The sequence below is a fragment of the Leptonychotes weddellii genome, chromosome 15, assembly GCF_054177405.1.
Source record: "Leptonychotes weddellii isolate Sample4059 chromosome 15, ASM5417740v2, whole genome shotgun sequence".
Taxonomy (NCBI): Eukaryota; Metazoa; Chordata; class Mammalia; order Carnivora; family Phocidae; genus Leptonychotes; species Leptonychotes weddellii.
The window spans coordinates 34,419,540-34,442,033 of NC_138383.1; the positions used below are offsets into that span (position 1 = coordinate 34,419,540).

The 22,494-nt window shown below is 40.8% G+C and overlaps 1 protein-coding gene across 2 annotated transcripts in view; it reads right to left on the bottom strand.

The window, feature by feature from the left end:
• The window catches only part of PSMD11 (proteasome 26S subunit, non-ATPase 11), a 28,867-nt gene that overhangs the window by 3,553 nt on the left and 2,820 nt on the right, over window positions 1–22,494 (bottom strand). The window contains exons 3-9 of one of the 2 annotated variants that reach the window (XM_006744466.3): window positions 17,382–17,506; window positions 11,753–11,824; window positions 11,324–11,381; window positions 8,906–9,100; window positions 4,215–4,359; window positions 3,331–3,391; window positions 1,321–1,383 (exon numbers count right to left, since the gene is read on the bottom strand). In XM_006744466.3, the coding sequence (XP_006744529.1) occupies window positions 1,321–1,383; window positions 3,331–3,391; window positions 4,215–4,359; window positions 8,906–9,100; window positions 11,324–11,381; window positions 11,753–11,824; window positions 17,382–17,506 (719 nt within the window). The remainder of the gene's footprint in view (window positions 1–1,320; window positions 1,384–3,330; window positions 3,392–4,214; window positions 4,360–8,905; window positions 9,101–11,323; window positions 11,382–11,752; window positions 11,825–17,381; window positions 17,507–22,494) is intronic. The other variant, XM_081805379.1, reaches the window with a different exon arrangement.

A 22,494-nucleotide genomic window follows, 5' to 3' on the forward strand; every position in this document is an offset into this window, starting at 1 on the left:
CTGTGCCTGCGAGCTTGCTCGCTCTCTCTCTTATAAAGTAAGAAATAAAAAATAATGGGAAATGCTGAATCCCACAACTGGCTCGTGGACTTTTACAAGCACATCAACATACAGTTGGGCAGTTAACAGAAAGCAAAACACCTAATTTTATTTAGCCCTCGTGTTTCCCACGCCCTTACCCCAAGGAACCCCTACTAATAGAAGTGTCCCATCAAACATCCCAAACTTTAGGATAAAATTATCTAGTCTATTTTGTTTATTCATGTATATAATTTATTTTGAGAAATGGTCTCAATATCCAGCCTGTCAGATGTGCTATAAGGTGTTAAGAGAAGCAAGCAAATCATGCCAAGTAAGGAAGTGAAATTGGCAAGAAAGCTCAACGAAGATGAATCTCAGGGACAGCCAGAGCCAAATGGTCTAGCCTCTGTCCACACTAAGTTTTTCTTCCTAGATCTACGTTTGTTTTTATTAAATTGGTCATTAAACTCAGAGAAGAGAGGCTCAGAAGAGAATATACAAGTCTCACTCTACTGCTCAGGCATGTTTTCCTCCCATTTCCAACCTTTGCTAACAATGAGTAAAAGTCACAGGAGGCAAAGCGAGCCTTGAAGGTCAACCTCAGGAAGTGTCTTTTGGTCCGTTTGCACACACCAAGACTTCTCTTTTGCCCCCAGAGAAGCAGAGTTGGCATTTCTGGAGCCGAGGAACAAGTGGCAGGGCTGGCGTCGATCCCTGACATGTGAGCCGGGGGGCTTCCGGCACCCGCATTGAGCCCCCGCTCCCTCAACCATAAAATGCAGAGAAGGGGTATGCTGTGAAAAATCAAGGTGAAAAAAGATGAAAGAACAATTTTTTTTAAGATTTTATTTATTTGAGAGAGCAGAGCGAGAGAGAGAGCGAGAGAGAGCATGAGCAGGGGGAGGGGCAGAGAGAGAGGGAGAGAGAGAAGCAGACTCCCCAACGTGGGGTTTGTTCCCAGGACCCTGAGATCATGTCAGACACTTAACTGACTGAGCCACCCAGGCACCCCGGATGAAAAGAGCTTTTTGAAACTGAAAGGTACTATATATAAATGAGGTATTACAACTCAACAAGTTTCACTGTACAAAAGTGCTTAACTATTTCCAGACTTTGATACTGTACTGTAATTAAGACGTAACCACTGGGGAAAACTGGGTGAATGGTACACGGGATCACTGTGTACTATCTTCGAAAATTCTTGTGAAACTATAATTATTCACAAATAAAAAGGTTTTTTTAAGTATGTAAATGCCCCTCTCCTCCACCCATTCCCTACCAACCCAATACCATGCTTACCTTTTCAAAATCTGCCAGTGATCTGTTCTTGCTAGCCTGCGCCACACATTTTAATGCTTCTGTCTAAGAGTAAAGAGAAAAACAGTGACAGCGATCTACTCTGCACACTCACATCCCACCCAATAAATGTCCTAAGCAGTATGCTACGTCCACACAACTTCTGGCTGCAAGGAAGATCCCACCCCACCACTGATCTTCTTCAGAGGCCGGGGAAGAAGAGCTAGAACACCACCACTGTGTCCCAACCAATCTCCCTTTGAAACCTGAAATGACTTAAAAATACTAGGAAATAGGAAGTTAAAAAGAAGAAAAAGAAAAAAGGCCCTTATATAGCATTCTCCCAAGATAACAAGCTAAAAGAAAAAATGACCAGAGAACTGTGATCTCTTTCCCCCTCCTCCAAGACTCCTTATCCCCAAAGCCCACAAACTCTTTCTTGCCCTTAGCCTCAGGTCGTACCTGTGCTTCATCAAGTCTTACTCCGCTAGGTGTGGTACAGAGCCTGAGCCAGGGTCTACTTTCATCAGGGCTGAGCCACCCATATTACACTCAATGTTAAAATGCCACAGAGAGGGATGCCTGGGTGGCTCAGTCATTTAAGCAACTGCCTTCAGCTCAGGTCATGATCCCACGGTCCTGGGATCGAGTCCCACATCAGGCTCCTTGCTCAGTGAGGAGCCTGCTTCTCCCTCTGCCTGCCACTCCCCCACTTGTGTTCTCTCTCTGACAAATAAATAAAATCTTAAAAAAAAAAAAAATGCCACAGAGGGAGGAAGGTACAATCAGTTGTTGAGGTCACCTTCTAACCTGGTTGTAAAAGGCACCTCACCAAGCTACCAAGTCTCCACTCAGCAACAAATCTACAATCTTTCTGAGAGTCTGTCCTGACACCTCCTTGAAAGCTGTCATCAAGGTACAAAGGACCAGAAGGAGCTCTTCTGGTACCAGCCTATGCACCTACATAAGGATGGTGTGTTATATTGCAGACTTTGAAATGGTGCAAAACTAATCATTAATGTATCCTGTCTCGGCCTTTGTCCCATAGACAGAACAAATGTCATAATGAGAAAAGCCTGGAACTAAGAGCCAGATAACCCAAGTTTAAAGTCTGGCTCCACCATTTAATAGTTATCTGACCTTGTCCCTTGTCCCGGACACTTGACCTCTCTTAGCCCATTTCCCTCAACTCTAATTCTAGATAGAGCAGTAGGTCCTTCACTATAGTAATAACAACTATTACTGTGGTCAAAACTAGGAGCCCAAAACTAGGGTCACTTGTAAAAAAGAAAGAAACCGTCTGTTGTGGCCATCCCTCCAAAGACAGGAGATTGCTAATGTGTCTATTGTTTGGAGACAAATGCATTTGGAATCTAGAAAGATTACTTTTACTTTACTACTGATAATCAAACAAAGTACAAAGAAGGGATAGTCCAGGCATCTGAAACCACCTTTACACAGGTCATACCCATACCTACTCAGGCACAAAAGGGGCTACCGACTATCAAAGGCCTCTTGCACCACACTCAAAACTCAGGACATGAATGGAAAGGTACTGAGAAGCACTCGGGTGAGCCTTCAAAACCCAGTTCCTGCACTAAGCACTTCAACCTCCCTATAAAGCACATGTGCACCAGACCTTACCAAGCTCCAGACTCCTGGAGAATCCAACACTTCATGTTCTGCACACGTTAAGTTTGCAAGTCAGGCTCATGATAGATAAATTTTTTGGTCAAAGCTAAATGCAGCCTAACTCGTGCAAATGCTACACTTCAGTTCTATAACTCCCTATGTCCATTAAAGCACCAAACACTGACCCTCCAGGCCAAGGATTTAACAGTACAGAAAATACACGGAATGGGCTTAAGGGGTGGCAGGAAGAGTGGCGGGGGGGCCACGCAGAGAATACAGAATGGAGACATGAAGAGCACCGGTCTCATGGGGCATCATGACTGACAATGGACTGGCTTCAGAGTGAGCAGAGATGACAATTACAGTCAAGGTATTCCCTACCTGTCTCCCCGCATACCGAAGTGCAAGCTTCCCGCTCACCAAAGCCTGGACATCTTCAGGGCTAGAAAAAAAAAAAAAAACAGACATACTTGGTCCCTGCTCCAGGACGTTATGCTTCTAAGTATGGGTTTAAGCAAATTTCTTTTTCTCAGAATTTCACTGAGAAGCCTGCCCACGACAGTAAGAGTCCCCACCCCTAAACTCATTATGTCCCTCACCTCACAGAAGCCAGGCTATCTCTACCCTAGGCCCAAGCCCAGCACTGAAGAGTAGAAAAACTCCAGCATTAAAAAGAAAGCCACAATGAATGTACCAAAAGTAATAGACCCAACAGGCAGGATGATAAATCTAAGTCAAATCCCCAGACAACAGGTCTTGTTAAAACACAAGCCCTGTGTAATGCGAAGATCCAAAAAGTCCTAGTCAATATCACATTTATTCCCAAAGGAATGTGGATAAATTCTGCAGAATTCCTTATAAAAAGATCTGTCCTACTTGCTGTTGTTCCCCTTCTCAAACCTCTCCCTAATGTCTTCCTTAACTCCCCCCCCCATTCTGGTTGGCCCAGTTGGCCAGTGCTGGACTGTAAGCTATTTCCAGGCCCTCTGGTGCTCAGCAACTCCCTGGTCAGAATAACTGCTGGATGATGAGAACACTCCAAGAGTCTGGAAAGGAGATTTCTCTAATCTGTCTCCCCGATTCTCAAAGACTAGCAAGCAAAAACGCTCCGGAACACCTTCGATCTTCCCACCTTATGTCAACAAGCCCCAGAGGCGCAGCTGCTGCTTCTAACCAGCCCCACTCCCTGTGCAAGCTATGTCTGCATGGCAGAAACTGAGGTGAAGAACTTGAGTTCTCATATCCCCAAGTTAATGTGCACCTACGTGTTGAGCATGATTTTGCACAGCAACATGTACTTCAGAGATGTGATGGCCTTTGGGCTATCGATGGAGTCATAACCCTCAAACGCCTCATAGAAATAGGAGTATGCAGTTTTCCAATCCTTCTCTTCTGCTGCATGGATAATACCTGGACATGAGAAGAAAGGAGTAAAACCATATAAAATAACAGAACCATCAAAGATCAGAGCTGGAAAGAGCCTCCAAAATCTATCCCAACCCCATCTACTAGGTGATGACATCAGAAAAGGATAAAGGACCTGCCCCAAAGTCACTGCCAGCTAGTGGTAAAGCTGGGATGAGAACCCAGGTCTTCAGTCTCCCTGTTCAATGTCATCTTGACAATATAAATCCCAAAGGAGTTAGAGACCCTACTTAAAGGGGATCCTAAAAACTACGTACTAACATCTTTCCCCATGCTTCTCATCACCACTGCGGTTCTGCTATCTCTTGAAGCCCCTAGAAAAGGCCATAGTTACCCCTCAGGACATCACCCTCATAGGTCAGGACCCAAACATCCCTGGACTGCCTGCATAACCTGTTTTAACAACATTTCTTTAAGATAGCTTTTCTTTTTTTTTTTAAGATTTTATTTATTTATTTATTTGAGAGAGAATGAGAGAGAGAGAGCACATGAGAGGGGGGAGGGTCAGGAAGAGAAGCAGACTCCCCACTGAGCAGGGTGCCCGAAGCAGGACTCGATCCCGGGACTCCAGGATCATGACCTGAGCCGAAAGGCAGTCACTTAACCAACTGAGCCACCCAGGTGCCCCTAAGATAGCTTTTCTAAGCTTGACATTTTTGTATGTAAGTAGCTCTCATAAGAGAAAAAAATCTAACCTCTTATACTCTCGCTTCAGATAGTTGTCATTTACAGATGTGCTTTTGCCTAGATGCAATCAATATATAGATTTCATATAATGCCAGATCCATGAAATTAATTTAACTGTACAGGGTTAAGCAGTATTTACTCAGGCTGAGATACCACAGTTTATCTAAACAAGTCTCTACTGTTTATTTATTTATTTTTTAAAGATTTTATCTATTTATTTGACAGAGAGAGACACAGTGAGAGAGGGAACACAAGCAGGGGGAGTGGGAGAGGGAGAAGCAGGCTTCCCGCAGAGCAGGGAGGCTGATGCGGGGCTTGATCCCAGGACCCTGGGATCATGACCTGAGCCGAAGGCAGACGCTTAACGACTGAGCCACCAGGCGCCCCAACAAGTCTCTACTGTTTAGAAGTTGGGTTGATCCCAATGAAGCTAACTTTGATTGACTGCCAACCTATGCTATCACCTGGGATAACACAAAATTTAGTTCTTTCTAGCTTGGGAGGCATCTAAGTCCTCAGAGTGTGTATTGGTTGTAACTCTGCTTCAGACCTTTATGAGGTTAAAGACCTCAGCCTCACTTGTTTACCACAGTGCTTCCCAACATTTTTCACATCAAGGTACAAAGAGAAAGTACTCAGCACCTTGAAGTAAAAGGATGGAAGTGCTTACACATGACCCAAGGGAACAGTGTTTCAGCACATTTTTAACCCACCTATCATCACATAGCTGTGTGCCTCCACACCATCTGGGAACTTCTGACTTAATACCATTTACTGAGTGAAATGTGTCACACCCTAGTACTTTTTACTCTACCCAAGAAGCCTCTCATTTTGAGGCTAAAGGAATCAGACCGTTGTTCTCTACTGTTCTTATCTACAGAGAGCTGGAGAAACTCCACCCTTCTCTTGAGCTCCCCCAAGAATGTCCAACAAACTATTAACACTGCTAAACTAGAGGAGATAAATCCCCATTCCCCATACCTCCTGGGCCAAAGCTAGAAGAGAATAGACCAGGCCCACAATTAGACTGGTTTAAAAAAAAAAAAAAGTAAAAGTAAAATAAGGCCCAAGAACTGGTATACTGCTTTCCCAAATACATTAATAAATAGGGCCCACATTAGGACTCCAGGCATCAAGGCTAGTATATGAGGTTTATTATTTAAAAAAAAACAAAAACAAAAAACTAGACTGTCACTCACTCAACACAAATATTAACGAAGGTCTATGATCTGCCAGCCACTGATACAGTTACTACAGTGGAAATAAGTATGAATAAAAGGCCCTCATGAAGCTCATAGTCTGATAGCAGAAAAGATGATCACCAAAACAGAAACAAGATTAGTACCACAATATGTACAAAAAAATACAGCTTTGAGAGGGGAAGTCCAAAAGAAAAGAAGGCACTAGAGAGGGTTTATAGAGGAGACATGAACTGGATCTGGAAGGACACCTGAGTCTTTGCCAAGGGAATAGATGAGAAGGGGAATTTCCAAGCAAAGAAGACAAAATACACAAAGGCACAACGGCAATAACACTCGAAATCATTTGGTAACTGATGAAAAGGAAAAGATGCCTTCCTTTTGCATACCATGTTAAAGTAAAATGTAGCCTGTGGATAATGGGGAACCACTGGAGAATTTCAAACAAAGGAGTTACATGATCTGATCTGTGTTTGAGAAAAATGACTTTGGGGCCAGTTAAAAAAAAGTGGATTGGAAAAAGGGATCAGGGACAGTTAGATCAGCAGAAGACTGCTCCAATGGCCTAGGCCTTCATTGGAGCAATGACTGTAGAGATGGAAAAGAAAGGGTAGGTTTGGGGACAGACTCCACCTGATCTAGCAACTGACTGGATATGAGGGGTGAGGAGAAAAAGGAGTCAAAATTACTCCAAAGACAATAGCTTGAGCAATATTAAATCAATAATGATACCATTAACTTGAATAGGAAAAAGAAGATTGAGGGAGGAGTTAGATAATAATTTTGCTTTTTGACATGTTGAGGCTGAGACACTTATGAGGCATTTAGGTATGTATGTCCATTATGCAGCTGGAAATCTGAATCTACAATTTAGGAGAGAGGGAAGCTACTGAAGGTCTAGATGAGGAGACCACTAGTGGCATGCAGCAGCTGAAGCCATGGGTGAGTATGGCATTTTAGATAGGAAACAGAGAATAGGAATGGAAAAAAAACTAAGGAATCAACACTGAGGAACACCCCCACTTAAAAGTAAGAAGGAAGAGGAAACAGCAAAGTGTGACCAAGGACAATTAGTCGAGGGAGGAGAATGAGGAAGACAGTGATGTCAAAGAAGCCTGGAGTGTTCAATAGAGTCAGCTTCCCCCTGAAAGTCAGAGGTTATAAGGGAGTTACTGACTTCTTTCAAGGAGTCAAAAGAGACCCCAAAGTAAGGATACTCTTTCAACTTTTTCAGAAGTTGACAGAAACTTGACAGAAAAGAAGACAGCAATTTAGAAAGGAGAAAGGGCTGTGCTTTTTGCAGCTGGGGCAGTTCAAGGACAAAGAGAAAGATACAAGTGGAGAAGAAAGACTGAAGACTTAGAATGGAACAAAAAGACAGGTGAAAGAATCATTCTTAATATGGAGTAAACTGGGCTGTGATACAAATTCTGGAGAGGAAAGAGGGGAGGATTCACGTAAACATGGCCTCTAATTCCTCTGTGAAATAATTCACCTCTTGTCCCTGAAGGACCAGCATAATGAAAGAGTAGCAGCTTAAAGAAAGTGCCAATATTGGTCCAAGCGAGATACTGCGGTAAGACCTTCACATTCATCATCACTGAATCCTCACCACAATCCTATGAGGAGGTATGATTATTATCACCATTTTACAGATGAACGAAAGATTTTTTTTTTAATGTTTTATTTATTTATTCATGAGAGTCAGACAGAGAGAGAGGCAGAGGCAGAGGAGAAGCGGGCTCCCCGCCTAGCAGGGAGTCTGATGCAGGACTCGATCCCAGGACCCTGGGATCATGACCTGAGCCGAAGGCAGACACTTAACCATCTGAGCCACTCAGGCGCCCGAACTAAAGATGTATTAAGTAACTTGCCCAAGTCACACAAACCAAAATTTGACAGAATCAAATTGACAGAACCAAAATTTCAACCTAGGAAAGGTGGTCTGTTGAGCTCCTCCTCTTAATCTCTGAATGACTAAATAAGCCATTTGCTACTCACAATACCTGATAAGCTGGTAGTGCAGGCATTCTTTCTCTTACACAAATATGGAAAAAAGATTGCAGGAAGGTAACACCAGGACTTACACTAGTTTTCTGCCTCCAATTCCAGTGTTCCTTCCATAATGATGATAAACTATGACTAATAAAAGCTGCTGACCACAAGAAAAAGCATTCCACTGCCAATCCATGACCTCTGAGCCCAATATTCACACACTCCACCAGAAAGGTATCCACTATACTCAACTGAAATGCAGGGTAGTGGAGGAGGCCTTCCTTAGCCCTGATCTGAGGCCCTTTGGAAAAGTCCAACATGCTTTACCAAGGTCTCCAAGTTACAACAGACTTGAGTTAGTCTAACCCTGGAGAGAAACAGCACCCCCTAAATGAGGGACTCAAATGGAGGTTAAGGGAGCTTTTTAAACCTATCAGGGTATTGGCTCTAACAAACAGGTTGCCTGGCCAGCCACAGATAAGCATGTTCTTAATATATTTTAGACAGTTAACAACAAGTTAATAGGAGGGAAGGTACCCTTCTAATTGGGTTTTTCTGAGAAGTTTGAGCGGAATTAGCCAATTACCCATTCCCCACTGTGAAATAAGAAGAGCTTTAAGAAAACATCCCATGAGTAGCTAGGGTGTTACCTGACTGCATATCCAAGGTGGCCTGCAATTTAGGGGGGCAGTAGATAGCATTTGCTGTAGTTCGAGCAGAGGTTAAGGCAGCTCGGGCTTTCGGCAGGTTGCTCAGGGCATGGTATGTTTTGCTTTCTAAAAGCTGTACTTCCACCAAAAGGGCTTTGTCATCCATCTTTTTCAACTCCCGCAGCAGCTGAGAACCTAGAGCAGGAAAAAATATATACCCCTTTGTTAGCCATAATCATAATACCTTAATACTATAACATCTCACTCTCCCACCCTTACAAGAACACTTAGGATAAAGAAACCTGCCTGAACTCAAAGAGAAGTGGTCTATTTGCAAGAATTAAATTTTTTTACTAACATGTTATCTTCCCAAAGAGAAACACAGATCTCTTTCAAGTTTTCGGCACACTAATGAAAACATTAGAGCCAAAAGTCCTATAAGCTTCCTTCGAAGATTTGAATACAATGAGAAGTTCCACCCAGAACACGCTGAAACTAGTTATTCAGTTCAGACAGCCACTAGATCGCATTCTCTTCCTGTCTAGGAACCCAACGACTATATAAGATATGGCAGGCACTAAGGTTGGTAGGGGAAGAAAAGAGTTATGGACATGCCAATGCTCTCCAAATACACTTTCTTCCCATCTCAGATGAGGAAATCAAATCCAAACAGACTTGCATCATATATAAAAATTAACTCAAAATAAGTCAAAGACCTGAACCTAAGGGCTAAACCCATGAAACACAGTAGTAAATCTTTGTGATCTGGAATTAGGCAATGATTTCTTAGGTATGATACCAGAAGCATAAGCAACAAAAAATAAATAAATGGGACTTATGGGCGCCTGGGTGGCTCAGTCGGTTAAGCATCCAACTCTGGATTTCGGCTCAGGTCATATCAGGGTTGTGAGATCAAGATGCGTCGGGCTCCACGCTGAGCATGGAGACTGCTTAGGATTCTCTCTCTCTCCCTCTCCACCCCCCTCCACCCCCCACTCGCGCACATGCACACACTCTCTCAAAAATAAAATAAGATTAAATTAAAAATAAATAAATGGACTTTAAATTAAAATGTGCCTCAAAGGACACTACTCAAGAAAGTGAAAAAGTAATTCATAAAATGGAGAAAAAAATTGCAAATCATGTATCTGGTAAGGGACTTTTATCCAGAACAAACAATAAAAACACAAACAACCCAATTAAAAAATAAGCAAGGACTGAATAAATATTTCTCCAAACACATATAAATGGCCAATAAATACATAAAAAGATGAACATCACTAGTCACTAGGGAAATGCAAATCAAAACCACAATGAGATACCACTTTCACCCCCACAAAGATAGCTAAAATGTGGCATAAGCACACAATGGATATTCGGCAATAAAAACAAAGTAGTGATACATGCTCCAACATGGATAACATGAACATGGATAACATGAACACATGCTAAGTGAAAGATGCCAATCACAAAGACCACATATTATATGAAATGTCCAGAACAGACACATCCATAGAGGCAGAAAGTAGATTAGTGGTTGCCTGGCAGGGGGAGGGAACGGGAATGGTAACTAATGGGTACATGGTTACAAGGTTTCTTTCCAGGGTGATGAAATGTTCTGCAATCAGATTGTGGCGATGACTGTACAACTATGAATATACTAAAAACCACTGGATCATACACTTTTAAGAGGGTGAATTTTATGGTCTATGAATTACACCTCAATAAAACTTATTTTGGGGGGCGCCTGGCTGGCCCAGTCAGAAGAGCATGCGACTCTTGATTTTGGGGTCGTGAATTCAAGCCTCACATTGGGTGTACAGATTACTTAAATAAATAAAACTTAAAAAAAAAAAAACACATCTTTTTAATGCTACTATTCGTTTGAACCAAATGAAATGCCATTTTGCAGGATAAAAACTGAATATTGGCAATTTTTTCACCTTAATATCATGAGAAGCCATGTTGTTCGATCTGGGGAAAACAGTCCAAATCTACCAATTAAAAAAAAAAAAAAAAAGCAGCAGGCAAAGACTTCAGGGTGTTCAAAGGCCACACAGGGGAAAGGCTTTAGTAAGCTCACTCTAGTCACCATATACATTTGCACCAATTAATTTCTTGAGTTTTAAAATAAATTTTAAGTGTAATTATAAACAAGTATAATAAACATAATAGTAAAACAGTTGCAGTTTGACCCTTTGGTTTTCTAAATTTGACAGATTAACTCTGGTAAGTTACTTAGAACTTCCAAATGGCATTTCTCCATGACAGATTCAGTAAATGCAAAGCCACTTTAAATCCTTCTTTGAAGTAGGCAGAACATAAATTATTAATATGTAACTAATAAGAGTGGCCAGGTTCAGAATACATTTATTTAGCCAGCTAGGTCGCCTTATTACTTTCTACCAGCTTACTTACCCAAATGCAATGCTTCCTGGTACCTCTTGGTATCAAAGTACAAAGACACCAGTCTTGCCTAGGAAAGAGAAAAGGCATTGACTGATAGAAAGAAAAAAGCCAAAGAAAGAAATCAAAGATTGACAGTCACAGAACTGTTACTGTTGAATATACAAGTTCTGGAGAGAGCATCAAATCCAGCCTAAGCAACGACGTAGCCCATGGTACTACCTGCTACTATGGCCAGTGACTATTAAGCTCACTGTCCGGCTGCTTACTTCTCTGAGCCACACAGCAGGTATTCTCATGAGTGGGATCACTATCAATAATCTTTGGGTGCCTGGCTAATACAAAATTACTGAAAATACTTTTGATCAGAATGGTGTTACTTACATTCACAGCCTGTCCAATGCCTAGAGACCTAAAAGCAGCACTAATGTAGGCACATACCTCCAAGGCTTGGCGTAAGAAAGTTCGTTTCTCTGATTTGGCCCATTCGATGCACTCTAAACACAACTCGACCTGCAAAAGAGACAGGACATGCAATATTATGTCCTCACATTCTTCCCACAAACCTTGCTTTGGAGAATAGCTTTAATTCCCTCCTTATATATTACCCATCTTGCTCTACTTAATGTCTCAGGGGACATACCTTGATCTACAGTATCTCACTGTGTAATGGTTATATCATAATGGAGAATCAACTTGACTTTTTACACACAAAGTATCTTTGTGCTTAGATTGTGTTCTTTTGAAAAAGAGCTTCATCGGGGCGCCTGGGTGGCTCAGTCAGTTAACCGTCTGCCTTCAGCTCAGGTCATGATCCCGGGGTCCTGGGATCGAGCCCCGCACTGGGCTCCCTGCTCAGCGGGAAGCCTGCTTCTCCCTCTCCCACTCCCTCTGTGTTCCCTCTCTCACTGTCTCTCTGTCAAATAAATAAAATCTTAAAAAAAAAAGAGAAAAAGAGCTTCCTCTTCAAGATTCCTTGTCTACCTTCCCAGGAGGGACCCAGAAATTCCAAATATATATAGCCTGGAATACAGATTTCTACAATGACTGAGAAATCTTTAAAACAGAAATTTCTCCCTAAATAGTTACAAAGAGTAATGGAAGTGTGTTAATATGAACCCATTGGTAATAAAGCGGAGAAATTCTCAGCCTAAGCACAAATGCCTTATTCCTAACAGTTGCTTGTAAGACTCAAAGGCCCAGCTGGCTCTTCCCTTTCCGATACTAACAAATGCAACCAACCAATTCATCATCACAATACAATACACTTAGCATGTATTAAAGGGAGTAAAAAGAAATTACAATTAGCCTAACACTTAAAAAGACTTTAAGGCTTTATTTAAAAGTGCTTTGGGGGGCGCCTGGGTGGCTCAGTTGGTTAAGCGACTGCCTTCGGCTCAGGTCATGATCCTGGAGTCCCGGGATCAAGTCCCGCATCGGGCTCCCTGCTCGGCGGGGGTCTGCTTCTCCCTCTGACCCCTCTTCACTCTCGTGCTCTCTGTCTCTCATTCTCTCTCTCTCTCAAATAAATAAATAAAATCTTTAAATAAATAAATAAATAAAAATAAAATAAAAGTGCTTTGGGGGCACCTGGCTGGCTCAGTTGGTAGAACATGTGACTCTTGAACTCAGGGTCGTAAGACAGAGCCCCACGTTGGGTACAGAGCCTACTTAAAAAAAAAAAAAAAAAGAATGAATACAAAAAAATAATAAAAGTGCTGTGAACCCCCAGTTCTACCTGCCACCCAAGCAGTAAGATAATGTACAAAATAACTGATTTAAAGCAGTGTTCTATGCTAGATGGTCTACATGCCATCAGGTAGCTGTGCCATACTAGCTTTGAGAAAGTACATATTAAGTACTGCAGATCTTTTATCACTTCTGTTACTGCAAGTTTTGTATTAAGATTCCTAATCAGAGCATAAGATAAGAAACTGAACTTTTGGGGCGCCTGGGTGGCTCAGTCGGTTAAGTGTCTGCCTTCGGCTCAGGTCATGATCTCAGGGTCCTGGGATCGAGCCCCGCATCGGGCTCCCTGCTCCGCGGGAAGCCTGCTTCTCCCTCTCCCACTCCCCCTGCTTGTGTTCCCTCTCTCACTGTGTCCCTCTCTCTGTCAAATAAATAAATAAAATCTTTAAAAAAATAATAAAAAAAAAAGAAACTGAACTTTCTGGAGAACTGACTGCTAATACAACAGATCTCTATGTACATCCAAAGTGCTCTTAAGAGGTGTTATAAGGAAGGAAAAGGAACAGCACATAATTCAAATTGACAGACCTTCTGCCTTTAGATCCTAAGTTCAAGCTCAGTAAATAAACAGATGACATTACATGGTATTTGGAGGATTCACCAGTAAGACTCAACGAACCTGTATAACTCACTGAAGCCCCCTGGTGGCTACTTAATCTCCAGCACTAAATTCAACCGACTGCCTAAAAATTCTCCAAAAACTAAATTAAAGGCAAGCCAACCACAATTTCAGAGTTTTGAGTTATGTTCTGAAAAGCCAAATTCAAAGTAAGATCTCTGTTCATAACGTGAATGGAACTAAAAATACTTTGCTGAACGTGTTTAACAACAAAAATACAAGAGTCCTTAGTCCTATGTGTCTTGGGGGGGGGCTAAGAAATGCTTACCGTCCCAGTTTTACCCAGGGAGCTTTTTTAAGAATACAAAAATGGATGCCGAGGCTCCTGACTCAGTAGTCTGGAATAGAGCCTGGACACTCGGATGTAGATCTCTAGTTCAGAAACACTGAATTCTACTCCATCATCTCAACTGTCCCCATTTCCCTGATAGTCCAGATGTGAAGTGACTCACTCAAGGTCACATACCAGCTGCTGGGATCAGAACTTGACCCTATCTCCAGTGCTCTAGTTCAGGTCAGTACTGACATTTCTCCTAGAGCAGGGATTTTTTTACAAACTGAACTGAGTATCTGTAATCCATTACAGGGTACATGATTTGCACTATCTAGGACTGTAACTGGTAAAGCCAGCACCTCAATTCTAAGGAAAAATTTTAAAGGCCATTGGCCTTGCTACACAACTATTTTGTTTTTGAGGCTTTGTGCTTTGTTAATGCGGATAATGACTAATAAAGGGGATAAGAATATAGGAGGAGCCCCTGCTTCTGGAGAAAGCCCTTATTTGAGTACAAAAGCTTGATGTGATAGAAATCAGACATTTAAGTTTATTTTGTTTTTTAAAGATTTTTTTTAAATTTATTTTGAAAGAAAGAGAGAGCGCACAAGCACACAAGCAGGGGGAGCAGCAGGCAAAGGAAGAGGACGAAGCAGGCTCCCCGCCAAGCAGGGAGCCCAACGTGGGGCTCGATCCCAGGACCCTGGGATCATGACCTGAGCTGAAGGCAGACGCTTCACTGACTGAGCCACCCAGGCACCCCAGACATTTAAGTTTTAAATCAATACACTTAACGATTTTTTTAAATGCCTTTATTAACTAAATCCTTATGGGAGAAGAGTAACTACTATTCCAAGTCTGAAATTCTCTAGCACAAACTCCTTTTTTCCATGGAAATAACTGTTTCAATAACAGGATTCGATGGAAGGTTTCTCAAAATGTGCTACTGTGGCTTCAGTTGGATAGACTATACCAAAAATGGCTTCCCCTGGGCAACTACTTAGAGATCCCAGAAAGGTAAAGTTAATTTTGAAATTCCAGTTCCCAATTTGGCAAGGGTCTGGCACAGTCCCCTCCTCACCCCAATTCTCTACCCCCTCCCACCCCTGCCAACCACCCCATCGTCACTCTCCCTTACCTCCACCTACATCCTCACTTTCTAGGCGCTAAACCTTAGTGCTGCAATTCACTCAATCCTAACCTGATTCCTACCACCTTTTGGAATACAGCAAGCTAGAAAACTGTTCTGTAAATCTATCTGACCTATGGTTAGTTCCCAAAAAGAAAAAGGCAAGGAAAATCCCCTCCTCCATCCTCTTGGGTACCAAACTCCGCAACACAAAACTCCTAGATCTCTTAACAACGTTTACAAACTTCTTCTTTTGCCTCAGGCCGCAATACCACCATGATAGTGACCTACAACTTGCTCCCCTATCCTTTTCCATCACTCAAATAAAAGAACCTAGAATGTTCCAAGATGAATACATAGCTCCAATTTCTCCAAGTCAGAGATCCTGAGTCACCTAGAGAAATGTAGTAACAACACTTATGCTTATATCTCAATTCAATAAATTTATGTCTTAATTCAAAAAAGTATCTCCTAAGCACCGACCACGGGGAAGGCATTATCCATACATTCCTCCAACAAATATGAGTTCTGTAGGTCCTCTGGGCCAAACTACTCTAAGTGCCAAGGATACAGCACTGGACAGGACAAAGTAACTATCCTCATGGAACTCCCATTCTAAGGAGGAAACAGATGTTAAAAAGGAAAATAAATATGAAGAAAAGTAAAGCAGATGGGATAGCCTAACCAGACACGGAGCCACATGATAAAGGCCAGTAAATCCCACTAGCCAATTACAGGAGAGTGCTGAATTATGATTTAATGGACCTCCACAAAGGAGTAGGAGAACTGCTCGTTACACAAATGCAGTTCCATCCAGAGTTAACTCTACGCTATGGGAAGGGAAAAATTCTGGAGACTTCGGTGTGCAAAGGAGCAGCTTTGATAATTAATTCTTTCTGCCTAGAAAGTTCCAAGTAACACATGTCAGTCTGTTTCAAAGTAACATTTTTGGTCAGCCCATTATAAGGCACCCCATTTCAAAGAAAAGATGGTGGTCCTTCTTCATGAGAACAAAGTACAATTTTAAAAAAAAAAAGTTAGGGTTAGATAAGACTAACACCCCATTAAAATCACCTTTTCTTTTAAATTATTCATAAAAATAATTCTAATGCTTTGGTTCAAAAGACAGCCATCTAAATATTAACTATTTTTGATCTACCATCATGAAACATAGTTCTGCCACAAATTTGAAAAGTTCTCTACAAATGAATTTTCTACAAATGAAGTGAGTTTATGGTGTTTAAACTAGGCCTCAAAGAATGATTAAGGCAAGAAAGCAGATTTTTACAAAAGACCTGATTTCAAAGTGGGATCCATGTCCTAGATTTCTGAAATTTCTCATTATTTACTTAGAATGCTACTGTGCCCTTTCATACCTTTTACTTACACCCACAGAGGCTAGAGCAAACAATCAGACATATAACCAGCCAGCTTCCTACCCCTGTCCTTATATTACCTGACATTTTATATATTTATTGATTGCCTGCCTTCCTCATTAAAATATAATCCCCATGAGAACAGTGACTGTGTTTTTACAAATGTATCCCCAGTATATGTAACAGTGTTTAGCATACAGTGGGCACTCAGCGAATACTAAGCAATGTATCTATAGGAAATACAACTATATTCTTCCTACAAACAGATTCAAGTAACCACAATCTATCCTGCTTGAATCTGCTGCTTTTTACAGAATAAGTTTTAACTTTGGTAGTGTCTCCTCCTGAACTGTAGAAAATACAGCTATCTTTGAAAGTTCAGAAGAGGCTCACTGATTCCAAAGAGGCACTCTTCAGCATGGTTCAGGGTCTGGTCTGAACTTGTAGAGGACACATGTACAGGTACACCAGAGTCACTTCTGCACACATGAGACACAAACAGATGGATGCTCACCCCTCCATAAAGGCATATACGCAGTACAAAACACGCCAAGAAGTGATGCCACAAGACTTATTTAGTGCTCACAAGGAGCTCTGTGACACAGAATAAAAGGTACCACAGACACAGAAAACATTACAAAGGTGTGGCAATACAATACCTCAAAGACAAGAATCAGTTTGTGACCCTGATGTAATGAGGATTCCAGGGACCACTGACAATCTCCACTTACAAAGCAAAGCATGGAACAGACCCAAAGTATCAAATGCCCTGTAACAAAGAGAAACTGACATGATAAGTCCTGAGCTGTCCTCCCAGCTCAGCTGTCCCTTCCACATTAGTACCACAGTGCACGCAGGCATTGCTTTCACTGAAACAGACTTTTTGTCCATATTGTCTACCTTCTGCCATTAAAGTAGCTTACCTCCTGCCCTGTAGCTGCTTCCATATCAAGAAACAGATCAAGAAGAGATCGGACCAGACGAGCTGCTTTAGCCTTGCTGATGGAATTCAAGAAAGGTCGCACATACTTCAGGAGTCCTCCAAGCTCTGTGTGGAAGGCAATTCAGAAAAGAAAAAGTAAACATCAATATTAGAGACCAAATACCCATTAAAATAATGACCCAAGATCATGAAATCCATCTTTATGTCACTGCAATCAGTCTACTATGTGATACATAGTAGGAATTTAAAGCATTCTTAGCAGATAACAGAGTAGCAAAAATGAGTGAACAACATATACCAAATTTGTATTCTATTCCACACTCAGCTACTGGATTACTATGAGGGCCCTGGGAAAACCTCACGTCTCTCAGCCTCATTTACCCATCTTAATGACAGATAAACAGCCAAGTGCTCATGGTCTCAGAGCGCAGTTTTCTAGAACATGAAATAAGCTGTGCCTCTGACACCTGAGGTAAAAATCACTTCCTCACAACTGGCAAATCTGATGAGGTTATGGGAGGGGTGTTTTGTTGCTGAATTTCCAAGTCTACCGTAACAGCTCCCCCTTAAAACAGACTCCCCTCCCAAAGTTCTCCCCAATTTAGGCTTTTAGCAATATCACTTCCCTGGCACTAACTAAACTTTTCACAGAAAACTTAGGGTGTTTTCCCCTTAAACATATACTTAAAATTCTTCATTTACTGGTAAAGCCTAAGTCTTAAACTATGACCAAAAAAGGTGTCCACCACAGAAGTTTTTCTCCCCTTATAGAGGAAAAGAAGGTGGCACAGTCATTTTAAGGGAGCATCTTTAGAAACAAGAGTAGAAATTAGAGAATATTTCAACTCGATAACTATGGAAGTACTTTTGGAATGTAGGTTACAATTACTTTAGTGCCACCACCTCTTTAATATTCTCCAATTGTGGACTCACCCTCCTGAGGATTCTAATTCAGGGCAAGCAAACCTCACCCTCCTGAGAATGCTAATTCAGGGTCCTGAAATCCTCATCTGCCTGAATAGTCACAGGATGCATGGGACTGTGTCAGGTACGAAAAGAACTTTATACAGTGGAAAAGTTCATTTTTTCCTTCATTCCCCAGTACTGACCTTTGATTCCACTAAGATTTTCCCCATTCTGCCACTCCATTCACCCCTGCATAGACTAGACATGTGTGTTCTTTCATGCCTCACTCCTGCTGCATTCCCATGTAGAATTTCTCCCTCATCTTCTTGATCTATGTAAACCTCAGATATCCTTTTAGGTCCAGCTAAAGTCCTATTATGTCTTCCAAGCCAACTCCAGGCTGCACTGATGTTTCCCTCTCAAATTCCTTTTACATTTGTACAAATTTTAATTATACAACCATATCTTTTTAAAAGTAGTTTAGTACAATGTCCCTTCTCCCACAGTATTTCCTACTATGCTAGAACAATTCTGAACAATCTCTAATGACAGAAATGTTCAGAAAGCTGACTATCTGAATGTTAGTCAAACTGAATTGTTCTTTTCTAAAACCCAAGTCTTTCCCTCCTTCCACATGGCTTCAAATTTCTGAAGATAACTACCATTTATATCTCCCTAACTTTCCCTTTCTCCAAGCTAAACATCTTTAGCTGTTTTAACTGTTCCTCCAATGTTCTGGTTTCTAGATTCCTTGTCATTGAATAAACTCTAGTTTGCAAACATACCACCTGTAGTACCCAAAACTGAAAACAATTCTCCAGGTAAGGTCTGACCAGTAGAGTCACGGCCTAATTCTCTTGATCTGGCCCCACAGGTAACACAAGATAGTCTACTTCCTTTTTCTTAATAGCACTTTTGTTTAGACTGGTCCATTAAGGTCTTTTTTGACAGGTAATTCCTCATCTTCCTCTGTTTTGATAAATACTTTTAAGAATATAACTTTGTACTTACCACACTGAATTTAATCTTGCTGGCTTTGGCAATAACTCTGAATCTTAATTCTGTCCTCTACTGTACTGAGTCATCTACAAAAAATAAGCAGGTCTTCTGAAAAGGCTTTAGCCATAATGCCAGATGCTGACCGATGCTAGAGACTTCCCTCTAGTTGACAAATGATCTTCATACCCTGTACCTCTCATTAATATTACGGCAAATGTTCAAAGGCCTTGCTTACATCAGATATGTAGTCTGTATCATTCCTCTAACCCAGAGGTTGGTAAACTTTTTCTGTGAAGGGCCAGATAGTAAATATTTTCAGCTTTTTGGGCAATGTGGTCTCACTGGCACAAACTCAACTCAGCCACTGCAGTGCAAAAGCAATCATAGACAATATGTGAATAAATGGGTGTGGCTGGGATCCAACAAAACTTTATTTACAAAAACAGCTGGCAAGCCACTGTCTGTGGAGCCTTGCACATCTACTGGTCTGATAAGGCTAACCAAAGAGAATGAAGGTGAGTTTGAAATAATCTTTTCTTAATAAACCCACGGTCTTAAGTGATTAAAACCTACTTACCAAATAATCTGTCCCAGTATTAGTGATTACCAGTTTAAAGTGTCTAGAAATTCTCGTTATCTTCACGCAAAATGAAATAATATTTGCCCATCCTGTTTCCTTAATACTTCTCCATCCTCCATGACTTTTCTCAGAATAATAATAGTGGCTCTATAAATACATCTGCTAGAACTATGCTTCTGATATTAAAAGACAAACTGTCAGAGCCTAGAGACTTGAACTTATTTAAAGAGCCTATCTGCTCTCTCTTCTCTCACCTACCTTGGCTTTAATTCTCTCTTTCTGATGCTTTTTTCTTTTTCTTTTTGAAAATTATTTTCCTTCCTGGAAAAGGCTGAAGTGAAACATGAACTAAGCAGCCTGCCTTTTGCTCTAGCACCTGCTAGCATTACAGTATTTGCTCCAAGCACTGATAGTGTTATTCTTCTTACCCCAACAGAAAAACAAATGACCTCTTAGTTGCCAAAGATTCAGTTCACTTTTCATTTCAGTCTATTGTTGCTATTCATTCTCGGTTATAGTCTCTGTTTCTTTCCATTCTCATACATAACAAATTAATTTTTTAATTCCCAAAGAATCATACTACTTCCTATTGAGATTATTTACAATTATATGACCCAAACTTCCTTTTTAGAAGGTCACAGAGCTCAAAATAATCCTTTCAGAATCTCAAGCTATGAAATCTGCAGATCCTGAGCCTAGCCATCATGTCTGATGATGCTCAGCACCACTTTCAACCACTATTATGCATCAAACCTTGCCTTATTCACTAATTCCCAAATGACTGCTACAGGTCAGAGACCTTATCTTAAATTTTTTGAATGGAGTACTTAGCACAGTGCTAACTGTATATTAAGTGCATAATAAAACAAAATTAAAGATTAATGGACTAAACCTATTTTCTGTTCTCAGGGAACCAAAAATCAAAGGAAAGAACATAAACCTATCAATTATGAAGAGCAAAGTTAGGTACATGAATGGAGGCCCCAAGACCTCCTTAGAGTTTCTATTGTATATACCTATATTCATCAAATTCTTTCTTAGAAAACAATGACAAATGACCTGGAAAAGTTTCTGAAAGTCCTTATGATTCACCTGTTAAATTGCAATAGGTTTAGCTATACACTTCTCAACTTCTCAGGTACTGAATCACAAAAAGGGGAGGGGCAAGGAATAAGGAGAGAACAAAGCATAAAATACGAATTTCAAGCAAAACAGTTAACATTTTTGCATAAATTTTTGAAGCGCTGACTGTACTACATGCTATTTGTAATTGTCCATGCTACTGGAGGAAAACAGATATTTGGAAATTTCAACAACAGAAAAATCTTAAATCACTTTACCTGACTTTCTAATTCTTTCAGGAAAATTACCTTATTAATTATATTTTGTATGGACTAATTACAAAACTATTATGCAACCCCAAGCTCACATTAACTGACAGGCAAAAGGAATCCATAAATATGTTAAACAGGAGGGAAGTCAGTCTAAAATGAAAAAAACAGGGATGCATGGCTGGCTCAGTCAGAAAAGCATGTGACTCTTGACCTGGGGGTTGAGTTCGAGCCCCACGTTGCGTGTAGAGATTACTAAAAAAATAAATAAAGTGAAAAATCCCAGCACTAACCATTGATAACCCATAAGTGATTAACTATGGAAAGCATGAACCATTACACCATAAGGCCTCAAGCTCTGAAGTGGGACTAACTGGTTCAAATCCTGGCTCTTCCACATACTAGATGAGTGAGTGACCTTGGATAAGTTATTTAACTCTTCTGTGCTCAGTTTCCTCAGGTGTAAAATGGACAATAGTATCCACCTTATCGAGTTGTTTTGAGGACGCAATAAACGAAATCATTTCTGTGCTTAAAAAAAAAAAAAAAGAGTAACTTGTTGACAGCATTTAAAAACTGTCTTACTATAAATATCTTTAAATGATATTTTAAGTAAGATACAAAAGCCATATAAACACATCCTCCAACTGCATATACCTTTACTCAACTTTTTATTGACTGAGCCTAATAATCAATGTTAGTCATCTTTAAGTTGCAAAAGATCTTAGTTCTCAAGTTCAAGAAGTTTTGCTAACTTACACCTCTTGGATAACAATATTATTTTGGGTAAAGTAATTCATAAAGTCCCTTACCAGAGCTTAATCCATTCTAAATTAGATAAGATCTAAATTCACTTTAAAGTTGACAAAAATCATCCATTTTAAGCTTAAGAAACCCTGTCTCTAAATACTATTACCACTTTACTGGTCAAAGGCCCTTCCTGGTCTCTTATTCCAGTGATTCTTATTCCGAGGACACCGTCATCAGAGTATCTCAAGCCTAGAAACTCAATGGTTCAATTACAAATAGAATGTATGGGTAATAACATGCACAAAGTCCCAGGTAACAATGGAGAAATCTCGGGAAGGCTCTTTCCATTTAATGTCTCACTCTCCATCAGGAAAAAAGGACAGCTACTCACTGACTTGGATGCAGAATCCCTAGTCACTTTCAAGTCAGGGGCCTAAGCTGCTGTCCATCTTAAATATATCAGAGCTGAAATCCCTAAAGACAGCTGCTACTGGTGCTGCTGCCCCTATGTAAGGGAACACAGTGAA